The sequence below is a fragment of the Vigna radiata genome, unplaced genomic scaffold, assembly GCF_000741045.1.
Source record: "Vigna radiata var. radiata cultivar VC1973A unplaced genomic scaffold, Vradiata_ver6 scaffold_7, whole genome shotgun sequence".
Classification (NCBI taxonomy): Eukaryota; Viridiplantae; Streptophyta; class Magnoliopsida; order Fabales; family Fabaceae; genus Vigna; species Vigna radiata.
This window is the reverse complement of record NW_014543262.1, coordinates 1,365,439-1,390,546: the sequence shown is the minus strand read 5'-3', so window position 1 is coordinate 1,390,546 and position 25,108 is coordinate 1,365,439. Positions and strand designations below refer to the sequence as shown.

At 30.5% G+C, this 25,108-nt stretch overlaps 2 protein-coding genes across 3 annotated transcripts; one reads left to right on the top strand and one right to left on the bottom strand.

Moving 5' to 3' along the window:
* Positions 1-1,205: 1,205 nt before the first annotated feature.
* LOC106753890 (protein DETOXIFICATION 21-like) lies at positions 1,206-3,518 on the top strand. Its single transcript, XM_014635756.2, has 8 exons — positions 1,206-1,550; positions 1,673-2,214; positions 2,328-2,414; positions 2,517-2,573; positions 2,653-2,891; positions 2,980-3,098; positions 3,177-3,263; positions 3,339-3,518. The coding sequence occupies exons 1-8, from the start codon at positions 1,287-1,289 to the stop codon at positions 3,414-3,416; spliced, it is 1,473 nt and encodes a 490-aa protein (XP_014491242.1). The 5' UTR covers positions 1,206-1,286; the 3' UTR covers positions 3,417-3,518.
* A 14,375-nt stretch (positions 3,519-17,893) lies between these two features.
* LOC106753660 (ELMO domain-containing protein A) lies at positions 17,894-23,614 on the bottom strand. 2 transcript variants are annotated; one of them, XM_014635504.2, is made up of 10 exons: positions 23,457-23,614; positions 22,708-22,875; positions 22,519-22,621; positions 21,579-21,691; positions 20,854-20,922; positions 20,273-20,388; positions 19,755-19,809; positions 18,452-18,572; positions 18,212-18,354; positions 17,894-18,135 (listed from the first exon to the last, which is right to left on the bottom strand). In XM_014635504.2, exons 2-10 carry the CDS (start codon positions 22,843-22,845, stop codon positions 18,037-18,039), a joined length of 957 nt encoding a protein of 318 aa, XP_014490990.1. In that variant the 5' UTR covers positions 22,846-22,875; positions 23,457-23,614; the 3' UTR covers positions 17,894-18,036. The 2 variants fall into 2 exon arrangements, with proteins under 2 accessions (XP_014490990.1, XP_014490991.1); XM_014635505.2 differs by lacking the exon at positions 23,457-23,614 and adding an exon at positions 23,302-23,441.
* Positions 23,615-25,108: the final 1,494 nt, after the last annotated feature.

The following is a 25,108-nucleotide window of genomic DNA, read 5'->3' as shown; positions in this document are numbered from 1 at the left end:
CTTTTTTGTAGAAATTTATTAACTTGTTTTCCTTTAATAAAGAAAAAACAAATCAAAATACAATAAAATTTTCAACGATAAAATCAAACAATAAAAATTCTAAATCTTGAAATTTTATTTAAAATTATATAAAGAAAAAAATTAGGTGCTTTAATTTTTTTATTTATGTGAGTATTTTTTTTTCTCTAACCATTTTATTTAATAATGAGTGTTTTTTTAGTTGGGGCTAGTACAAAGATGATAGAGAAAATGTTTGAGTGAAAGAGATGAAGGAGAAAGGGTTAAGAGGAATGAAGGAGGTGAATAAGGGTTTGGGGTTTCTTTTTTTAGTCTTGAGAATGAAAATTATTAAAATAAAGCAAGTGTTTTTGATTTTTTTCAATTGTGACTAGAGTATGGATGACAGAGAGAAAATGTTAGAGTGAAAGAGATGAAAGAGAAAGGGTTGAGAGGAATGAGACAAATGGGTAAGGGTTTGAGAGGTTTCTTTTTTATTTTTTTAATTTTGAGAATGAAAATTTTTAAAATACCCTTAACCTTCAAAACTTAGAATTCATGATATATAAAGGTATTTTTATCTACTGAAACCTGATACACATTGCTAAAATGTACCAACTGAAAAACAGACGTATATAAGTTAACAAACCCCTATATATATCGACTTTCCAAATATTGAATTGCAGACTATTTTTCGACACGAACGACGGTATTTTACATTGTGAAAATCAAATTTTCAAATAAAGAAGCCTACTCTGATACGTAATTTTGTTACAAGGTCATTCAAGAAACTTTACTTTTAAATGAGTCGATTGTTGAGAAAGAAAACCTATTTCTTAATGATTGTGTCAGGTTTTGAGAGTATATAATAATGATCATTCAGTCAATTACTTTTCACTGTTAAAACATGAAAAATGATATTTTAATATTATTTTTTTTTCACCATTTTCACACTATATATGTGTTTAAAATGTGGTTAGACGATTTCAAATTAAAAAAAAATACTTTATTTTTTCTCTTCTAAATATACTTTTGTCTAAATTTTTTTTTTAATTTAAAATCGTCTAACCACATCTTAACACATATGCAGTGTCAAAGTGGTGTCAAAAATTGGTGTTAAAATATATTTTCCTTTTAAAATATTTAGAGAAAGAATCATTCTTCTTCCTCGCCTTCCTCGTGGTTATAAACAAGACTTCTTCATTCTGTTAGGTTCTGTTCTGTGTTTTTCTATATAGGGTCAAAGTCTTGTTCTCTTTGATCTAGAAGCCCCACCAAAAACTGGGAAAATGGAGGAGAATCTAAAGCAGAAATTGCTGAACAGAGCAGCAACCTCAGAGCAAGAAAAAGAAGATGAATCATCGTTGTGGAAAAGGGTGTGGAAAGAGAGCAAAGTGATGTGGATAGTGGCAGCACCAGCCATATTCACTAGGTTCTCCTCCTTCGGTCTCAATGTTATAAGTCAAGCTTTTGTTGGTCATATTGGCCCAAGGGAACTTGCTGCTTTTGCCCTTGTCTTCACTGTTCTCATTCGCTTTGCCAACGGTATTCTGGTATCTACAAATCTTCATCTTCCTTCAAAATAACACAAAAATAAAGTATTTCATCCTATATCAACTGCAGCTACAAGATAATAACACAAAAATTATTTCTGTCTGTGAACTGACAATTGCAGTTAGGAATGGCGAGTGCTTTGTCAACACTCTGTGGACAAGCATTTGGGGCAAAAGAATATAGCATGATGGGAGTGTATCTTCAGAGATCATGGATAGTTTTGTCCTTGACTGCACTTGTTCTTGTTCCTGTGTTCATCTTCACAAGCCCAATTTTGATACTTTTAGGCCAAGATGAGAACATAGCACATGTTGCAGGAATCATTTCTCTCTGGGCAATTCCTGTCATGTTTTCTTTCATTTTCTCTTTCACCACCCAAATGTTTCTGCAATCTCAAAGCAAAAACGTCATCATTGCATTCTTGGCAGCTTTTGCGATAGCGATTCATGTGTTTCTCTCCTGGCTTTTGACAATGAATCTGAAGCTCGGGATTACTGGTGCAATGATTTCAACAATTTTGGCATACTGGATTCCCAACGTTGGTCAAATCATATTTGTGACATGCGGGTGGTGCTCTGATACATGGAAAGGTTTCTCCTTTCTGGCATTCAAAGACCTCTGGCCTGTTGTCAAGATGTCCCTTTCTGCCGGTGCCATGTTATGGTGAGCTTTCTTCACTATCAGCTAATGATTTAAACTGATTTGGATTTTCTTTATGATTAAAGCAAAGATTTTCTTTAAGTATTTCTAACTTTGTTCTACTGTATAATTTACAGTCTTGAGCTCTGGTACAACACAATATTGGTTCTGTTAACGGGTAACATGGAAAACGCAGAGGTTCAAATCGATGCTCTATCTATATGGTATATTCCTTTTTCATTAGATTATTTGAAGATGAGAAATGCAAACACACTTTTTTCCAAAATTATTAAACTGAAGATGTAAAAACAATATTTTTTTTACAGCATCAACGTGAATGGATGGGAAATGATGATATCACTTGGCTTCATGGCTGCTGTAAGGTAATGAGTAGTGAAAATTCTTTTCTTTCTAAAGAACAAATTAAAGGAATATTAACTTTTTATCTTTCTTCATTGGCAGTGTTCGCGTGGCAAACGAGCTTGGAAAAGGAAGCTCCAAAGCTGCAATCTTTTCTATAGTTGTGACGGTGCTTACATCCTTTGCAATTGGGTTAATCTTGTTTATAATTTTCTTACTTTTAAGAGAAAAAATAGCCTATGTATTTACAACAAGCGAAGAAGTGGCTATTGCTGTTGGGGATTTGTCACCTCTGTTGGCATTTTCTTTGTTACTAAACAGTGTTCAACCAGTTCTCTCAGGTATGCTTCATAACTTGGTTTGAAGAATTTATTCAAGATTTCTGAATCCTAAAAGTCTGAAAGATATGAAATTATTCGATTTCAACAGGGGTTGCTATTGGAGCAGGGTGGCAGAGCACCGTAGCATATGTGAACATAGGCTGTTATTACATAATAGGTGTTCCTGTTGGAATATTACTTGGTCATGTTTTCCACTTGCAAGTTAAGGTAAGACTTGTACAGTCTTTTTCTTCTCTCATTTTTAAATTTCATTTGATTCCATTGGACAACCTTTGTTCTATGTAGGGTGTTTGGATCGGAATGTTGTTTGGGACACTAATTCAAACTATAGTTCTGATTATATTAACCTACAGAACTAATTGGGATGAACAGGTATTGTTTTCTCTGTTCTGTAATGTTTACTCAATTATATATAAAACATCATGAAATCATTATGTTCCCATGCAGGTAATGATAGCCCGTATCCGAATTAATAGGTGGTCTAAAGCTGAACCTGATCATGAAACAATTAGATCAGATAATTAGTTTCATACTTTTGTCTGCTTTTCTTTCACAGCTAAAAGATTAATTCATCTTTATTTGATTGTTATTTGTTAAACTTTATCAAACAACATTTCTTTTATCCTTCTTCTTCTTCTTGACTGGTGGGTACACATTCCAATTGTCCATTGTTTATTCTTCTTCTTATTATTTTATTTATGGCTGACTTTATGAGAAAGCTAGCAATTTATTTAAAGGTTTAAATTCTTTTTTGTCTTTAAACTTAGTTATAAGCTGGTGTTCAGTTTAGTTTGATTTTTAAAAATTCCAATTTTTGATTCTTAAGTTATAAAAAATGTATGTACCAAGTTGTCATTTAGATATGGAGATTTTACAACCTTCAAATAACCCACAAGTTTGAAAGAATATAGATGAGACTGATTTGATACATATTTCATTGATTTTGTTAACGGCTGAGATTGATTTGATACATCTTTTATAATTAAGGACCAAAGGTTGATATTTTTAAAAGCGAAGACTAAATTAAACACCAGCTTATAATTTAGAGAAAAAAAAATTTAAACCTTTGTTTAAATTATCTGTCATTGTTTCTAATTTTCTATTGTGTTGTGTATCTCGATGATAAAAGGTGTTGAAATATAAAAATATTGAGTTGTTCAAATGGAAGTATATTAGATTACTTTATTCATTTGGCTTACTTTTAGGTGAAGGAATAAATTAGAAAAATAATACTTTTCACCTTCCAGTAGTGCACATGTTCGTTAAACGTCATTATTTGTTGAAAAAGGGTTAAAAAAAAATAGTATTTTAAATTGGCAATTTTTATCAGGTGTTGGAAGTAAAAAAATTAAAAAATTTAAAAGACCAGAAAAGTTTCAGGAAGATCCTAGTCGTATTGTACATTTTTTTAAAATAAAAAGGTTATTTTAAACTATTTTCAAAATCAATGTGGCTATTATAAATGTAGAAAAGGAGGGTGGGTTACATTACAACATCCATTATCATCATATATAGACTATATTATCTTTTTTTGGATATGGAAAGAGGAACTTTACTTTGCTTTACTTTGCTTAAGCATGTAAAATGACACATTTTTGCAATATAATAATAAATGTAAAAATTCATGTGTTTTTCTTAATTTAATTTATTTGAGGTGTTTCTTCTTTATTTATTTATTGCCTTGGTAATAACAATTTCTTCTTCTTTTTTATTTTTATTTTTTTAGATGGATAAATGTACTTAAGATATTGATATACAGTATACAGTGATATCACTTCTAAAAGGAAAAATTAGTTTAACACAATTTAAAAAAAAAAAAACATTCATTTAACACTACTTTTAATAATATAATAATATATAATATTATAATTTATCATGTCAAATGAAAGTAATTTGTCGTTTCCTGTAAAAGTATTACTGCTCATTCTAAAATATCTAAAACGATTATTGCTAAAATTTAATAATAAACACTTAAACTACTTGTCATAAAAATGCAGTTAACAATCATCATCTATAAATAATTGCAACATATATATATATATATATATATATATATATATATATATATATATATATATATATATATATATATATATATATATGGGTTTGCTAACTTGTGTACGTCTATTTTTCAGTTGTTATATTTTAGCAATGTTTATCAGGTTTTAGTGGACAAAAATACCTTAATATATCATTAATTCTAAATTTTAAGGTTAAAGGTATTTCAATAATTTTCATTTTTAAAACTAAAAAAAAGAAGGAAACCCCCAAACTTTTGCTCATTTCACTCATTTCTTTCAACACTTTCTCTCTTTCATCTCTCTCACTCCAACATTTTATCTGTGGTTGCTACTATTGCCCCAACTGAAAAAATCAGCAACACTCACGGTTAAACAATTTCCTACAAAAAAAAAATATGATTTTATAATGAGTTTTCATTTCATAATTTTTGTCTTATCTAATTTTATCTAATTTTTACAAGCATAATGACATCCGAAGGAATTGGTAATTGACCTGGAAAAAAATCAAAAACACTCACTGTTAAACAATTTCTTACAAAAAATGATTTTATAATGAGTTTTCATTTTCTAATTTTTGTCTTATCTAATTTTATCTAATTTTCACAAGCATAATGACATTGGAAGGAATTAGTAATTGATTTGGAAGTATTTTTTAAGATGATGATTCAACATCAGCAGATGATTTGAAATCAGAGAGGTTAGTGAAAATGATGAAATTGAAGAGATCTTGAATAAACATTTTCCTGAATGCGAATATGTCAATGACTCAACTTTTTACAAAAGCAAATTGTTTAAGAGCGAGTGTTTTTTCAGTTGGGACTAGTGTAGGGATGACAGAGAAAATGTTGGAGTGAGAGAGATGAAAGAGAAAGGATTGAGAGGAATGAGGGAGGTGAGCATAGGTTTGTGATTTCTTTTTTCTTTTTTTAGTTTTTAGATTGAAAATTATTAAAATACCCTAACCTTAAAACTTAAAATATATGATATATTAGGATATTTTTGTCTACTAAGTCGAATATGTCAATGACTCAACTCTTTATAAAAGCAAATTGTTTAACAGCGAGTGTTTTTTTTTTTTCAGTTAGGAGTAGTGTAGGGATGACAGAGAAATGTTGGGATCAGAGAGATGAAAGAGAAAGGATTGAGAGGAATGAGGGAGGTGAACAAGGGTTTCGGGTTTCTTTTTTCTTTTTTTAGTTTTGAGATTAAAAATTATTAAAATACCCTTCAACTTAAAACTTCAAATCTATGATATATTAAGATATTTTTGTCTAGTAAAACGCAGTACACATTACTGAAATGTACTCACTAAAAAACAGACATACGCAAGTTAACAAACCCCATATATATATATATATATATATATATATATATATATATATATATATATATATATATATATTTTTTTTTTCACCTATACACTCTTTTCTTTCTCTTCTAATTATTTGGTGTATTATAAATCCATTTACATTTACAACATATTTTTTAGAGCTGTCAANGAAAAAGGAGATAATATCTTATTTTTTTAATTGAATATTAGAATATGATATGAATATATATATATATCCATCTCATCTTTATCTTCATACACCTCACTACTCATTCTCGTCTTCATTCTTATATTTATTTAATATATATATATATATATATATATATATATATATATATATTAGTTTTATATTACACAAAATGAAACTACCAAAAATTAATTCGTTATGTTAGAAAAATTTATTACTCTCTTATCCGAATAATAAATACGTCGAGTACACGATGTAGACGTAGGATGGCACTGAAAGCTTCCTTGTATCATTGTAAACTAAAGGATAAATTTTCAATAAAAAATCATTCAAAACCTATTAAGACGTACCATATTATAAGTTATGATATTAAGAAGTACTTAAATAAAGTGATTAAAATATTTTTAGTTTTTAAATATCATAAAATTAAAATACATTTATATTTAAAATTTTGATATTTGATTTTCAAACTTAAAAATAAATGAATATATATATATATATATATATATATATATATATATATATATATATATATATAATTTAAATTAGTTGAATTTATTCTTATTAAATATATTTAATGTTAAAATTTAAATTATTTGGCATAATTTTATTTTAATATTAACCAGAAAATATATTTATGGCATTAAAAAATTTAACATAATTTGATTAAAAACATTATTTTCATGTACTTTTAAATTTTAAAAACTAAAATATATCAAAATATTAAGCATTAATAAATTTTATTCTTGCATTAAACGTAGGTTTACTATATCTGTGAAACTTTTTATAAAAAGAATTGATATATGTTGATAAATTAAAATATTTTGAATAAATGATGTAAGTATTATAACATATATATAGAAAAAAAAACTTAAAAGAAGTCTTATTAAAAATTTTATTTAATTTTGACCAGTTTCACTGTTTTCGTTAATAAGTCTCTCTAAAACATCCTATAATCATATTATGACTTTCTTTTTTGTGTTTACCAAAAAAAAAGTCTATTATTTATCGTTTCGGGGTCAATTGTGGAAGTACGATTCAGATAACTTTTTCAATAATTTAGGCACAGTTTATATAAGTTATTTATGACTATTATTTTTGTATAAATATGATATTGAACTAACAATTTTGTTTAATAAAATGTTGTGTTTAACCGACAATTGATAGTTGAGCGAAACAGTTTATTGAGACAGAAACCTAATTGTAATGTCTGTTTCATAATAAATTTCTTGTTGTGAATGTACATGATCATAAGTTCATTATATAATGAGGAACTTTTTGTCACGACAAAAGTTCATTCATCAGTCATAAGGATGAATTTATTATGACCAATTTATATTTATCTATAGTAATATTATTAATGTATAATGATAGATAGTTGTTATAATATATGTTTCTGAGAAACATACACTTACATGTATATTATGAAAAATGAATTTTCTTTTAAAAAATCATTCTTATAATTTTGAGATTCGATCCATTTATAATTTTTCTATATTACCGTCTTATCCAATCAATTTAAAATCAATTTAAAATCAATTTATAATTAATAAACAAAATGAAATTCATTTCATATATTAAAATGTATAATAATATTTAATTATGAGAAATGTATAATAATATTTAATTATGAGAAAGAAAAACATGACACATAATAAATGTGATACACAAATAAAGGTTGTGAGATATGTAAGGTAATTATCTCAAGAACATAATATTCAAATGAATAGGTCTAGGGTATAACTATCAAACTAAACCAATTGGGCATGCTTCCATAACAACTTATCCCAAAGTTTTGCTTCTACATCATAATTTAATTTATGTAATAATTTAATGGCTTAATATCTATTTTGGTATCTCGGTTTATGAGATTTGTTCAAAGTGATCTTATCTTTTTTTAAATGTTTACAAATATTTCATATTTTGTAGAACGGTTCAAGTAGATCCTTTTTACTTACAGCGTTAAAAACATGTCCAATAAAAACCTATTTTTGGATTAATTTTATCATTAACACATAAAACCTTATAATTATCACATGTTATAATCACAAGTGCGTATACAATTGAACAAAATATTAATGTTCCTTTAGATAGACCAATACTTGCATGGATATGCATAAATATGAACATTCATAATTTCTATATGAACTACCCGTATAAAGAACACTCTGCCGCACTACGGTGATGCCACCACTATAGACGAAAAGTGCGAGACGAGACCAGATGCATATCGCCATCGCGAACCACCAAAGAAACCCCATAGATCGTGCCTCTAACGTCGCGAGAACAAGGACCATCGTGGCGTAGCGTCGCCGTGACGATAACTCGTTGAACCACCACAAATCCGCCTTGAGAAGCCTTCTGCACCGTGACGATAACTCTGCCCAATTTAAAATTTTGAAACCCTAAACCCCACATTTGTTCCCCCTCGTGCCTCCCTTTCTCCTCCCTTACTTTCCCACTTGTGGCAGTGTTTCTATGATCATGTGACTGTATTCGTGTCATTGTGGTGGTGATGCGTCCCTAGTCGTCTTCCTCTCGTAGTGTTTGGTGGTCGTCTTGTTCTTGTGGTATTCTCGTTTGCTCAAGGTTAGTTTCCTATGCTCTGTGTTGATTCATGGATGCTTAAATGGATTTTCTTGTTATTGGTGTATGATATAAATAAATTAGTGTGTATGATTCAAATGAATTAGTGGGTATGACTAAAATGAATTGGTGTGAAATGTATGTAAAATGTAATGTGAGAATGTAGGGGATGAGGCTTAGAAATCTTAACTGTATTTTGAAATACGGTTAAGGCTTCGTCGGCTTCGAAAGTCGGTTCAGATTTCGACATATTTCGAATTACAACGAGGCCTTAACCGACTTTCGAAAGCCGACAAAACCTTAACCGTTTTCGAAATATGATTAAGGTTTCACCAATTTTCAAAAGTTGCTTCATAATTCGAATTACGCTTTTGAATATTTTTTTACTTGATTTTCTATGTAATTTTTTGTTTATTTTTTTAATTTGTTATGCTATATTTGTTTATTTATTTAAATACTTTTTATTGTGTAATTTTTTTATTTTAGATTTTTTTGTTAATATATTTTTTATATATTTTTTTCTTTTTATAAATTTACGAATTCAACTTTGTTTTGTAATTTACTTTTAAAATTCTAATTTTATCTTTGTTTATTTATTTAAATAATGTTGATTATTTAATATTTTTTAGATATAGTTTATAATACTTTTTTTATATCCTTCAAACATTGAAATTTTGAAATATTTGATATATTTTAATAATACTTTTATTTTCTAAGTTTATATTTATATTTATTCCATTATATATTATTTAAAATATTGAAATATTTTATTATTTTTTGTTTTTTTATTTATATATAAGTAATTATTATATATTTTTGTAATGTATTTGGTTGACATATATGTTTAGAATTAGAAGTGTGTCTACTCATCATGATGAGAGTTTATCATAGGGTGAAAAAAGAATACCTGCTACATCAACTTGTAGAGGACGCACCAAGAAACTAGTGTTGATGTTGTTAAGGAGCAATTCCTTACCAAAGAGCACGAGAAGCATGTCAAGCACAAGCATGTTGTGCAGGAGAATGTTGCTCAACAACAAGATGAAGAAGGTGGATTCCTAGGACGTCTACAAGACACCTCTTTGCTTACCCATTATGCGCAGCACGTTCCATTTGCCTTATGGCTAGGCCGGATTAGTAGACAACCTAAATGTTAATTCGTATTTAGTTAGCTATATTCTTATTTTTTTGTTATATATTTTGTTCTTGTTGTTATGTAGGATCGAGGGAAAGTCAAGGCGATCTCCCATTGCAAAAAAGTTAAAATATTTGGATTATATCATGAGGCTACTAAGCCTTTTATCATGATGTCTTGGTTGAGTTCCTTAGTAAACTTATCCTATGACTACGCCGATCATGGATTGATCCTAACGATTACAGAAAGGTGGCACTTTGAGACAAATACTTTTCATCTCACAATAAGTGAGATGATTGTTACATTAGATGGTGTGAACAATCTGTTGCACCTATGCATTATGGGTCAATTTTATGAGATCAAACCGTTAGAATTTGAGGAGGCTCTATCTCTTATCATAGATCTATTAGGCGTGGACCGCGCTAAGGCTACAACTGAGATGACATGAACACGCGGTCCTTGATAACGGTAATTTTTACCATTATCTATGGTGCATTTTTCTTGCCAAATCAACACTCCTGAAGCTTGAAACACGCTTGATCCTCTTCTTAATCTAACTTTGTGAATAAACTTAGCTTAGGTTACACACTTTAGTTTTCATCTCTTTTCCTCAATTTTTGTAGGAACTTTGAGTACTTTGGAAACACATTCAAGTTATAAAGAGTGGAGAACCAAGGGAGAACCACAAAGATGAAGTCCACAAGAAGCTCACCAGGACAACTGGCGCTGGGTGCCACCCATCTCACGCTGGGCGTGAAAACTCACTGTTTACAGGAGTATTTCACGTTGGGCGCCACCCATTTCACGCTGGGCGTGAAAACTCACTGTTTCCAGGAGTATTTCACGCTGGGCGCCATACATATCACGCTGGGCGTGAAATCTCACTGTTTCCAGGAGTATTTCACGCTGGGCGCCACTTTAATGGCGCTGGGCGCGAGTTGTCTGATGTGGCACCCTACCCTATAAAAGGCACACAATTTTCGAGGGTTGGGAACTTCTTGGTGGCTGAGACCTGGGGAAGCGTTCTTGCACCTCTTGGAGCTAGTTTTGGATCTCCTTGAGTCTCTTCTTCACCATTTTCATTCCATTGTAAGCTCAAGCTCTCCATTAATGGAGAGCTAAGTTCATTTTGTTGGAGATTGATGTAAACTAAGAACTTCTTGTAAATGCACTTGTTTTTAAATGAAAAATGCTTCATTCATTGCTTGTTGGTGTTTTCGTCTTTTACTTAATGCTAGTTATGACTTGATCAACCATAGCTTGATTGTGGGGTTTACTTAAGGTTGGGAAACATTGGGTGAACCTTGAACTAGACTAAACACCTAAGGGAAATAATGTCTAGGGATAGAGCTAGGACCGTTAGTTGTCATAAACTTCTTTTCTTAATGCGGGTGAGTTTGTTGGATTACCAAGGGATTGGGATGTAGTAAATGAACCTAGGCTATCTCACCAAGGGATTGAGTTTTAGTGATTTAGCTAGTTGACAAGAACAAGTAATTGAAGAGTGGTGTAGTACATTTGCATAGTATGGAATTAGTTGAAATCATTCTCCAACATATTCATCCCACATATTCGTTAATCATCTCATTTTGCACGTGTTTTGGCCCCGAGTAGTTCAAACTTTTATTTAAGCATAACTTTTACTTTCATTGCACAATATCAAACAAAAAATGGAATCATTCTTTAGTTTAAATTAGTTTGTAATTATACGATAGTAGAGTAATAACGAAGTCTCTTGGGAAACGATATTCGGTCTTACCGGTATTACTACTTGAGCGATTTGGTGCACTTGCCAAAGTCTCAACAGTCCTAAACATAAGTTGAGCTGGCTCAAGGATGTGTATGAGGAGTGTTGTGAGCAGGAACTCTAGGAGTGTGTGGCTCATGCGTACCTGTTGCATCTAGTTTGAGTAGCTTGGGGATGCTAGCTTTGTTGACACAAAGCAAATAACTGGATATTGCACTCTTCTACAAGTAAAGATTTGTGTTGGATTTTTGTTTTGATATATTTTTGGAATTTATAACACAATTTAAGTAATGTTTTTGTAGAGTTGGATTTATGACCACCTTCCTAGCAAGGGAATGAAGCAAGTGTCGTTTAGTTACGACGAAAGTGATCCTCAGGCTTCACGGTTCGTAGCTCCAAGGCAGGGTTGAAGTCTTCTAGAGGGAAGGTCATATCTTGATGGGCTCATGTACGATGTGGTCATCTAGTGCCCATACCAGTCACACAGGGCTATTCGCTCATTCATGGCGATTTGTATGTTTTCTGGGTGGACCAGACATGGTGAGATGATTCACTAACGTCTACCTGAATGTGTTGAGGTAGTTCGGTTATGAGCAGATGATACCACGACCGCTAAAGAGTCTTCCATAGCCAAACGTTCCAATCATTGATTTGTGTTGGTTGTCGTATGTTGAGCATGTTATAACCCATGTCATTGAAGTTGATTCTTTATCTATGTGTGTTGTGGGATACCTAACATGGTTTATGAGGGTATCCCATCTGTACGTCATTCGTGCTCCCAACAATGACCGATCGCGTCTTGTCTTGCGACTACGTCGACACATCCCAGATGAGGTCCTAGTCCCAATTCATAGTAGGTCGTCGTCCGATTCTGGTTTGTTGGTATGTAATCAAATTAATTATTTTTGTCTTAGATGATATTTAGGATGGTTTATTTACGTTGTTTGTTATGGTCATTTCAAGGTTCTATGAGGCATGTTGTCAAGATCTTGCAGACCATGTATCATGTCATGATGTCACCGAGGATACAGTAATGTGGGACCATACTACTAAGCCCCTACAAGTAGCTCGTAGGTCGGTTGAGGAGCATGCATAAGGTAGTAGAGGTGGGCGTATTGTATGTGGACGATCATTTTTTTCTTGATAGGACCTTATTTTATGTATTTTCTATATATTGATACTATTTATGTCAGATTTTGTATACTTTGATTATTTATAATTTTTTTGACGAACTTGTTTATATCTACAACATATATGACAACTTAACACATTACAATGAAAAAACTTAATTGAATCAAATTAAATAAGGATACATAATTGAAATAATTTAGTTAATATGAAAACCACATGATTTACATTTTTTAAGAATCTAACTTCTAAAATAAGTCATATTTATTCAAGAATGGATATAAAATACTTACAATAAAAAATTAAATTAATACATGACAAACTTTACTTTAGGAATCTTCCAAATCTATATAAGTTGTATTAACGTCCATTAACTCTACAAATGATTGCATCCTATTTGTATAAAACAAGGACCATGCTCGTGCATCTGGGTAACAGTGGGTTGAAGAAATGATGTCCAATAGGTAATGGACAACCTTCTTGTAAGTGAACCTGCAAAGTTAATATTATATATGAATCAGTGATTTGGAAATATAACTTTGCTTGTACGAAATGACATCTATTAACGTGTTCAATATATATCAATCGATGTTGTGTGATATTAGGAGGCAGTGAACTCCATAATGGGAATATGGTATAACTCTGACCATATGAGAGGGAAAATAAGATCACATTTTATCGATTTACAATGACATACCCAATGTCTGATATGGTCATCCACTTCGTAAGATTAACCTATAAGGCATGAAGTTAAGTATCTATCAAAAGAAATACATAACATATAATAAGAAATATGTGTGAACCTAAATAACACATACATGTGATCGATCATGGACAAACAAGGACTGTCGTAGTTCTTCTAATCGATCGTAGTTTTCCACCAATCTTGTGTATTCATCATGCCACATAGTAAGTTCTTTATGGAGGTTATTTTGGACAACCTTCTTGTAAGTGAACCTTCAAAGTTAATATTAGTAAATGAATCATAATTTATAATGAGACAAAAGAAATATAACTTTACCTGTACGAAATGACATATATCAACGTGTTTAATATATATTAATTGATGTTATGTGATATTAGGAGGCAGTGAACTCCATAGCGGGAATATGGTATAACTCTGACCATATGAGAGACAAAATAAGATCATATTGTATCGATTTACAATGACATAACCAATGTCCGATATGGTCATCCACTTCATAAGATTAACCTATAAGGCATGAAGTTAAGTATTTATCAAAAGAAATACATACATATAATAAGAAATATGTGTGAACCTAAATAACGCATACATGTGATTGATCATGGACAACCAAGGACTATCGTAGTTCTTCTAATCGATTGTAGTTTTCCACTAATCTTGTGTATTCATCATGCCATATAATAAGTTCTTTATGGTGGTCATTTTGGATAATGGTCATAGCTTTCACCTGGGCCCAACAAAACAGCAATGCATCAATAACCACAATGACCATCGACTACAACATTGACAATGTATAGATGACAAATTGAATGGAATTGATCTAACATCAATATTTGCCTTCGTAGAACTTGTTTAGCCTTCGATTTGACATGAGATTTTCTTGATAAAGACTTTGCAAAGTGTCTACGTGCTAAAAATATGATGGGTCACGCTTCGTAGAGCTCTCATTTCGTGAAAGTTTAGTTTTTTATGAACTTTTGATTTTCACTTTATGCGAAGGAGGGACCATAGATACCATTTCAGGGTAAGAAATTTTTGTTGGCTTCTGTTTGATGTTGACCTTTTCTCCAATGTCAATCTTCTTGAAGTGTTCCTAAACCATATCAATTGCACGATCAATACATAATTCTGAAAGTGATTCATTTGACACAATACTTGAGAAGATCAATCAGGTCCACATCACATGAATTTCACCCAGAGGAACTATCTTAGGCTCATATCATGCTAATTCACAAGCACATGGTAGACCATAAGTTGATCTGAGAACACATCGGCAACGTCCACTATCGAATCATATATTATTCACTCATTCAAATTCATCAACAATAAGTCCTAGAGCATATCATGAAACACGTCCAACAAGTCTTTTAAATCTTATTCCTTTATAAGCTTGACTCATAAAATTAAGATTTTTTCAAATGATGCCTTGATCTTGTTATGTTGTAGGACAATCACATTATGCATAGCATCTCAACTGGAACATAGGTCTCCCATACTGATCCTCATTAGTCTTTTCAAGCTCTAATGCGCAGACTCAACCTTGTTGCAAATGACATTAATATTATGATACGACATATAACATAAATAAGTAAAAAAAAATAAGAATAACCATTACCTGTTTGTTGTTGTGTTACCTAAATGCATAACTCTATTGGTCCACACCTTAACAAAGTATGCTTAACACGAAATGATCCAATGATTGGCATATTCAAAAAATAGAGGCCATGCAGCAAAGACATATTAAAGACTATCAACATAAGCACTAAACATGGACTATTCCTCATAGTTTATCACATTTTCTCATGCTTTCATCAACACATCTCATGCCTCAACTGAATCCACTAACATCTTGCATTTGGCTTTGACATTTCTCATAATGTGGAAACTATAAAGCATCTAATAAGTCTCAAGAAATATATTGCCAATGACATTCATCAAATCGAGGTCTTTGTCAGTAATAATAACACGTGGACCGCCCTCAGATGTCATAAATAATCCCCTGAACCTTTCCAATGCCCAAGTGAAACTGTTTTGTCATTCACTTGATAACAATGCAAAAGCGGATGTTAATGTCAACCTAGTTAATGTGACGCCAGCTATTTCAAGCAAGGGGAGACAATATTTGTTTGTCTTGTACGTGGTATCCATAAAGAAAACTATATTAAATGAATTCAACAAGTACATTGCATCGGGATGTGTTTAGAACACGTCACTTATCACATCAAAATTGTCCAAACATCTATTGATGTATTTATCTCGATCTAACATCATCATCAACGGTTGCATTTCAGTTATCGACCCTCTTAAAGATTGTTTGTATATGTATCGTGCATTATATATTTGTTTTATTATCGTCACATTAGTATCTTTATGTTCTTTGAGAGTTTATAGAATATTCGATGGCTTTACTTGACTCTTAGTCATGTCAAAAAGTATTGACTGTTTAGCAATACTTAACCTCCCAACAAAAAGATGACCAACCAAAGTCTCAACTAATTCATGGTTGTGAAAGTCGTAGATAATCTTTATAACCCAACCCTTTCCATTAGAATAGGGTTTGCCCCTCAACTTAAATGGACACTTATATTTTCTTGTCCCGGATATACTAGGCTAAACATCAGGTTTATACTTTCTATACTTCTCACTCTTTTCACAACCTAACAAAACGAACGTCTTTCTTCCGACTTCACCAGTTGTGGTGTCAGATCTTATAATAACCAAAACAAATCTAAAATTGAATGCAATCATTACATGAGGGGAATATTTGATCAGTAACAAACTTATTTGTATAAGCACCCCCAAACACTTCATTTATAAAATAATAAAATTTGAACACGAAACTCGAATTTATTTAAGAATCGATTAATTGAAATGGATAATTATCCATCTTATAATATTAATCACAACCTACAATAAACATAGTGATTACTAAATATTCATCAATCTAATAATAATAACAACACAAATTCAAAATTAAATAATAAAAAAAAACACATATTAAAAATTAAATAATACATAAAAGCAACATTATATACTACAAATAAAAAATTAAAAATTAAATAAAGTACAAAAAAATTATTCAAAATTATATATAGAAAACATAAACATATTATATATTAAGTTAAAAATTAAATAAATTAAAACATATTAAAAATTAAAAAAAAATAACAAGACATAATAAAAATTAAGTAATAAATAAAAAACATATACGTATTATAAATTAAATACAGTAACTCAAATTTTAAATTAACTAATAAGTAAAAAAATTAAAAAAAAACATATTGAAATTTAAATAATAATTAAAAAACATAAACATATTTAACTAGAATATTAAATACATTAAAGCATATCACAAATTAAGTAATGAATAAAAAGTAACAAAACATAATATAAATTAAATAATAAATAACATAAAAACTTATTAAAAGTTAAATAAATTAACACATTAAAATTAACTAATAAATAAAAAATAAAAAACATATTAAAAATTAAATAATAAATAAAAAACATATTCATATTATCAATTAAATATAAAGAAAATTATATTAAGACATACTAAAAATTAATTAATAACAAAATATCAAAACATATTAAAAATTAATAAATAAATAAACAACGTAAACATATTATAAATTAAATAAACAATTAAATGCATTAACACATATTACAAAATAAACTAATAAATAAAAAATAACTTAACATATTAAAAATTAAATAATTAATAAAAAACATTATAAATTATTTCAAAATTAAATACATTAAGACATATTAAAATTTAATTAATAAATATAAAATAACAAAACATAAAACAAATTAAATAAAAAAAACAAAAACATATTATAACTTTACAAATTACCTAAAATAATATGAACAAAACATATTACAAATTATATAATAAATATAATAAGAATTACATTAATTTAATTTTAAAAAATTTAAAATTAAAAGGCCAATTTTTCGAATTACCTTTGATCTTTAATTGATTTTTTAAAACCGAATTTCTTAACCAGCTTTTGAAATACGATTAAATAATTGTCGATTTCCAAAAGCCGCTTAAGGATCTTTCACATATAAATTTTGACTTACTTTTAATGTCGGTTTCAGTTTCGAAGAATTCACAACGGAAGGTGTAAGTGAAGTATGCTTAAATAAAAGCATGGCGGAAATCGATAAAAAAATATTTATCTGAAATTTGCAATGCTTCATTTTTACGTTTCTGTATACAGATAAAGTGGGAAATGCTTTAGACACATTTCATCTTAAAAGAAAAACAGAGAAATGTTGGAACTAAATCACAATTATCAATCATCTCAACATGCTGTAAGCAGGTAAATCTTTAACGCTGGAGATGTCTTCCAAAGTAAGCTCGCGCTCTAATTGCGCTCTGGTGCACTTCAAAACATCCTAGTGAAAAAAAAAAAAAAATTATAAATGAATCAATGAGTAATAAAAATAATTAAGAAATGAAATGCTACATTACATTAAATTCCATATATGTTGCCCGCTTCGCTAGCCACTGAGCATCCATCATTTGAAAAGCAACACAAAAAAGGTTATCAAATGCCATTTCATCCTCTTCAAGCAATTTGAGAAAACAGATTCCGGACAAAGAAGATGGATTCCCTGCAAGAAAATAGTTGAATCAGTATCTGACTGAGTATTAAATAAATATATTAAATGTGTGAAACCGAATTTCTTCTTAAGAGAGAGTATGTGCTACCTGCTTGAAGATCCAGCATTTTAGCCAACATAAAAGAAATGTTGATTCCTGCTACTGCAAACGGATATTCCCAGTCTGCTCTGATTCCATCTTGTTTATTCAATAATCGCTGGAATGAATCCTATGACAGCGACAGGTAGAAGCGAGCTTAATTAACCAAAACCATTCTACTCATTGAACTATGCAACACATAACGTATACGTGCCGCTTTCAAACCATTGTTGTAATGCAGAAAACATACATAATTGTGCACAATGAATATATAATCAACTTCTGCTTCGAATAAAGCCATGAAAGCAGTGTAGTCATCAAGAATAAATTTACATAAATATTTCTTATATGTCAGTTAGGAATTTCTAAAATAAAAAAAAAAAAGTTCGAAACGGGAGTGATTTGGTACTCTAATTCAGAAACAGCAACATAAAATTTTACTAGCATTGGCTTTGATGAAAAAAAGGAGTAAAATGTGGAAGAGGAATGCTTATAGAAGAGAGGTGGAGAATGAGGGAGTGCCTGGAGTGTGGAAGACAAAAAAGAGAAATGCTTGTAGAAGAAAAAGTCCAGGGAAAGTATGAAGATAAGAAGGTGGGGTGAAAAGGAGGAGGGAAATGTTAAGAGGGGCAGACTAATAGTATTTTTAACACACCAGAGAGAGAGAGATTCGATAGCTATGCTGGACTTCAATTTTTTTTTTTTTTAAATTACTAGGCTCTTATTTTCTTCCAATTTTAGCCAGTAAAGAGTTATTGACTGCAGATAAACCAGCAACTCAGGAAACAACTCATTGTGAAAGACAATCTCATCTAGTATTTTTCTATTTTCTTTTAGTTTCAGGGATATCTTATCATTCCCCCTGAAATTTTCTTTCACACCTTTTTTTTTTACAAAATATTTTCTCAGAAAAAGAAAATATCTAAGCTTGAAAACAGAAGCAATGTATATGGATCTGCAGTATTAAAGCTCCCTCCTCCCTAGGAAAAACAAAAGGCTTTCTATATACATATAATAACTTTCTAAATCACAATGGGACATTATTTAGCAATCTGGTAATTTCTGAATCAAAGTTGATAAATTATGGGCCAATTTCTATCGTGCACAAGTAGATAGAAGAGTACAACCAAGGTTATATAAAGTAAAGCACTCTCTTTACAAGGATAGAGATAGAGTTTGGCCTTGAGAGAAAAATCAGTAAGCAAATTATAACTTTAAATATAATATAATGAAAAATCAGTAACAAATATTTACCAACTCATTAAGCACGGGCTGTGTATGCATAAATGCAAATGCAATGGAAGAAACTTACTGGATATGTCTTTGCGAAGAAGATGAGATTCTCTAATGAAATAAATCCTCCGCCCCTACAGACCATGATTCGAAGTTCAATATTAACTAATCATAATTCCCCAAAATACAAAGAATATGCAATCGATTGTCTAAAGATCAGATACTTCAAAGAAACTGTTGTTGGAAGATCAAGATTATGATTGAGAAATATCTTGTCAAAAAATTGTCGTTCAGGATATATTTTTCTTTAAAAAAAAAAAAATACCCCTTACGCAATAAACTACCCCTCAAAATCCAAAATCGAACTATCAAACATTTAGAAGTACAAAACCTAAAAGGAGTATTAGCCCCTGATTATTACAGAAATCAACAGAGTGGGTCAAAATGTTACCACTCATTTACTATTGTAAACCAGTAAAGCATTAACAATCTGAGATAATATTTTGAGTCTGACTTGTTGCTTAATAAAACCCTATCCATACCCAAGTTCCCAACCCCTCTCCTAAAAAGTACAAGGTGTTGTTTTTTATCACACACCTAAAATCCGTAGAAGGATCTGAACCTTGCCATCCCATTTCCTTCCAAAGTTCTGATTTAAGTGAAGGAAGCTCCCTGTTAGGGTAAGCTAATTTCCACAGTTGTTTAAGTGCATCCTGCAACCAAAAAAGATTGAAATGGCATCCTACTGTCAGCGTAAGAAAAAGTATATTACATATTCTATTGACTACTTATATTGTACATTCTTAGAACTATCGGTAGATTAGATACCTATACTATACTACAGACACGCAATAGTCATTGTGCTTGTACACATTTCAGTTCATCCATGAGAGGCAATTTAATTTTAAATTTTATCTATCTTCATGTGCAAGCATTTGCAAGTCAAGAAATTGCCATGCTCACATTCCAGTTCAAACACAATAAGAGCGCATATCAAGCAAGCATGCATGCAGATTGCAGAGCAAAATAGACAATCAGCATCATTATATCAAAAGATACACAAGATAACAACAGAATAAAAAACAAGTTAAAAATAAAACAGATGGAATGTAGGATATAGTAGCAAATGTCAGTAAAGTGATATGAAAATTTAAACAGAAAATGAATTATTTAAGTACTTGGTGCTCAGCCTTAGAACCATCAAAAGGAACTTCAAGCCGTTGGCGTAGGAGTCGCACTCTTTCTTCCTGAAAAAGAAATACATGTTAAAGAACTATGAATTGCTATAAACAAGAAAAGAAGGCGGCCAGAAGCTATAAACAATAACTACCAATATATAGCATATGATAATATTCTCAAAAACAGCAGCAAACAAACAAATACCTCAACTACAATCATATCAGTTAAAAGGGCTACAGAAGCTCCACAAAACAAAACAAAATATCTCCATAGATCAGATGTTTGAGTAAACACATTTACAAAAGGAGGAGGACACTTCTTCAAATTTCAAAGTTAGCATTTATAATTCAACGAAATAAATATCAAATTTTGAAAAAATATTGACTTCTCACTTATGCCTTACAGAAAACATTCAAGAAATCATGCAGTAATATTAAACTAAATCCTGCATAAATATACAATCGCATTCCTGATTACAGTATCAGAATTTATCTGGCATCATTTCATTCATAAAAGAGGGGTGGTAGATTCAGGAGATTTGATTTGATTGACCAAAATTCATAATTTAGATCAACTGTATGTCAGGACATTTATATCATAGGAAATACAAATTTTAAAGTCATTTGTATGAATTCATTTGCCAAAGACTTAAATTAGAATTTGGATACTTCATTTGGCATAAGCAAGCACAGAAGAATTTCAGATGAGATTTCCTTAGACATACCTGCAGAGGGCTTAGTGATGGAGGAAGAATCCTATTGTTTGGCAAATTTAAGGCAGAATAAGGGAAAGACAAAAGACGTCCAATAATAGATCCAGATCCTAGTACAACATTTGCTGCAAAGACAATATGAATCAAATAAGCTTAAAGGTCACAAAATCACTGTTAAAATCATGACATGCTGCATGTCTTGTATTCCCATTTGTACACCAGTCAGATATGAGGAAAGCATACAGATAATAATACATGAAATCCAAATGTTTACTCAGTATAGGTTCATATTTTTTCAAAAGCGTAAAAAATACATGAAATGAATAAATATAAACAGTCCTCTGTTAGAAAGTTCGTATATTTCAAAAAACGAAATATCCCAAGCACTGTTTCCCATTTATCACTAGGCTTTACATTTCAAACCTCACATGTAGTGATCCCATCACCATGTGATTCTGCCCCAAAACTCAATAACTAACCTGGTATCAATCATCTATCTCCATCACTTCAGTCAACTAATACTTAGAAGATCCCTCAGAAATGCTTCAGTACAAAAATTTCACAGCCCAATGACTGATCCTTTTAGTTACCAATATAAAAGAAAGACCTCAAGGGAAAAAGATCATTGAATTCTTCACTTGAACAGTGCCAAAAGCATTGGTTCCCCATAATTACCACAAGAATCATGTTTAACGTTAAATGCAGAGCTACCCTATGAGAATGTTTGGTAAACACGGGTCAGTCAACGTATGCACTAGAAGAAGACAACTTCCGCAGAGGAAAAATGAACATAATATCATTAGGCTAGTTGCAGCTAATGAAAACACTCATGATGAAAAAAGTAGTCAAGTATTGCTCTATGCTAACATTGGTGAACAGCCTACTACTCAATTACTGATACTATCAAGCTTGATTGCATCTGAAAGGTCCAAAACAGTCATCCACCACACACCTAACCACTGAGCCCATTGCGCAATGATGTTTGAGAATATGAATGTCCAATGAAACTGCGCCCTCTTCCTCTCGTCATCCCATAGATCTTCTAGAGTACATATCTGTAAGACAAGGAAAACCATCACATAATGTATACACATTTAAAAATGAATTCAAAATATTTCCGCCCCCCAAATAGTTCCCTCACCTTCTTATTCTCAGTATAATCATCATCTGCCAGCAAGGGCTCACTCAAAGAGTCTAATCCCGAAGAATCAAAATGCTCCTTCCTTTTGCCATCGACATCCCCATGATGGAGTCTTCTCCTCAACGATCTTGAAGACATTAGTATGCCTCTTTACTATATAGTTCAAGCCTACAAGTAAAAAAAGGACCCTTTATCAGAGCACACAACCATCAAGTTAAAGAATATTATCATCATCAATGTTCACAATAAAACTCCATGAATTCCAATTTCCATGCATCACACCAGCTAGAGCTCCTCCCTGTTGTTTCCATAACCCACATCACAAGTATTATGTAGTTTCAGATGCTGATAAACACAAACCCAAGTGGTAATTCCCCCTGATTGCCCTAACCCAAGTTACAAGAGCCACAAAAGAACTGAATTTCAATAACAGAATACCTTCAGAAACAAATACAGACAGAAATTGCATAAACCCTAAAAGTGTCTAATTTACCGATAATAATTAAAAAATAAAATAAACTCTTTTCTTCTCAATTGAAACCGAGACGAATAAGTTGAAATGTAAAACACAAAAATTGTGGCTTTCTTAAATACCTGAATTTGAAAGAGGGAAGGAATCTTGGAATGAAATGAAAATAATAAGGGAAATGAATTGCTTAATTGTTTTGGTAATGGTTTTCGTGGTTATTAAGGAAATAGAAGAATAAAGAAATGAATAGAGAGAGAGATTGTGTGTTATGGTGTGTTACCAAAACAACAGTAGCGTCCTGGGTGTGCTAACTCTTCACTTACGAATCATTCAACTTTAGGAAGCATTGAGGAAAGGGGAGAAATACATCTATCAAATGAAAATGAAACTCCCAAATTTTTTCTTCCATCAAAACCAATTTATACTCTATCAATTTCCATCAATGCTCTATTTTAGTCTGCCATTTATATCTTCCTCAAAAAACATAATATTTCTCAAATGTTCTGTAACACTAATAAATTCCTGTAAAACAAAAGCAGTGTCCATTTTTTTTTTCCTTTTCTATCTTTCTAATTCATTTTATCTTAGTTTTAATTTTTATATTTTATTTATTATATTTACAGCAATAATATCCAATTATACTCCACCAATATACTATGTTTATAATAATATGAAATAAATATCATCATTTAATATCGATTGTAATAATAAAAAATAAATAAAGTGATAGTTTTTTTCATCATTTTCTTTTCACCGTATTTTTATATTCAGAATTTAACATATTATTAAAAGTAAAATAGAAAATTAATTTTTATGCACTAAATGAAAGATTCTTTGACATACAAATAATTTTTTAATTTAATTTGTCATATAATTTGATTTTCTTATTTTAAAAAACTGGTATACCTCTATAGAGTTCAATTACACATTGTTTTACTAAAAACTGATGGAATTAGACATTGTAACAGTGATTAGTTTCTCAGTTTCTAAATATATAAAATAGAAGAAAATCCTTCTGTGTTTAAGAAAGACAAATAAAAAAATGGAGTTCCAAATGTACACAGAACAACCCTATATATATATATATAGATGATTTTTCAGTTGGTACATTTTAATAAAGTGTACCAAATTTTAAGTTACAAAAATGTCCCTGTTAAAAAAGAAAACCAACTTTAAATTCAAGGTATTTTAATAATTTTAAAATTTAATTTAAAATAAAAAAATAAAAGGTAGTTATGAAAAATCCTGATTGGTCCACGTGTACGAGGGAAGTTATTAGCTTTTATTATATATTTTTTAAAAGGTAGTTGTTTTTTAAAATAAAAAATAAAATAAAACGTAGTTGTTTTTTTAACCCAGATGGGTTTTATAAACTCATACGAGTTCTATAAACCCAGACGGGTTCTATAAACCCATATGGGTTCTAACAACCCAGACGGGTTCTATAAACCCAGACAAGTTTTATAAACTTAGAGGGTGTTGCTCCCTACACCTCCCCAAGTGGGACCTGTACCTCCCCATTAATTTAATTTATTTCAAAAATATTCTAACCTCCCCACTATTTTCTTTATTCCAAAAATACCCTACACCTCCCCACTATCCTTAACCATCTTTCTCTTTCTCTCTCTACATTAATGGAGCATTCACATGGTTCAGATTTGAATTTGTAACATACTACAAAATATAAAATTCAGAGGAAACTTTAACATTAGTACTTCTACCATTTCCATTTTATAAAATTAAAAGTTAGATGCAAATACAAAATAATAAACATAATAATATTAATAGTAAATAATGATAATAAACATAATAATATTAATAGTAAATAATGATATATTATTATTATTATATACTAACTTTATAATGACGAAAGAACTAAATAAATTCTAAATCTTTAACAAATAATTTTTTTTTATATTTTAAGTATTTAAT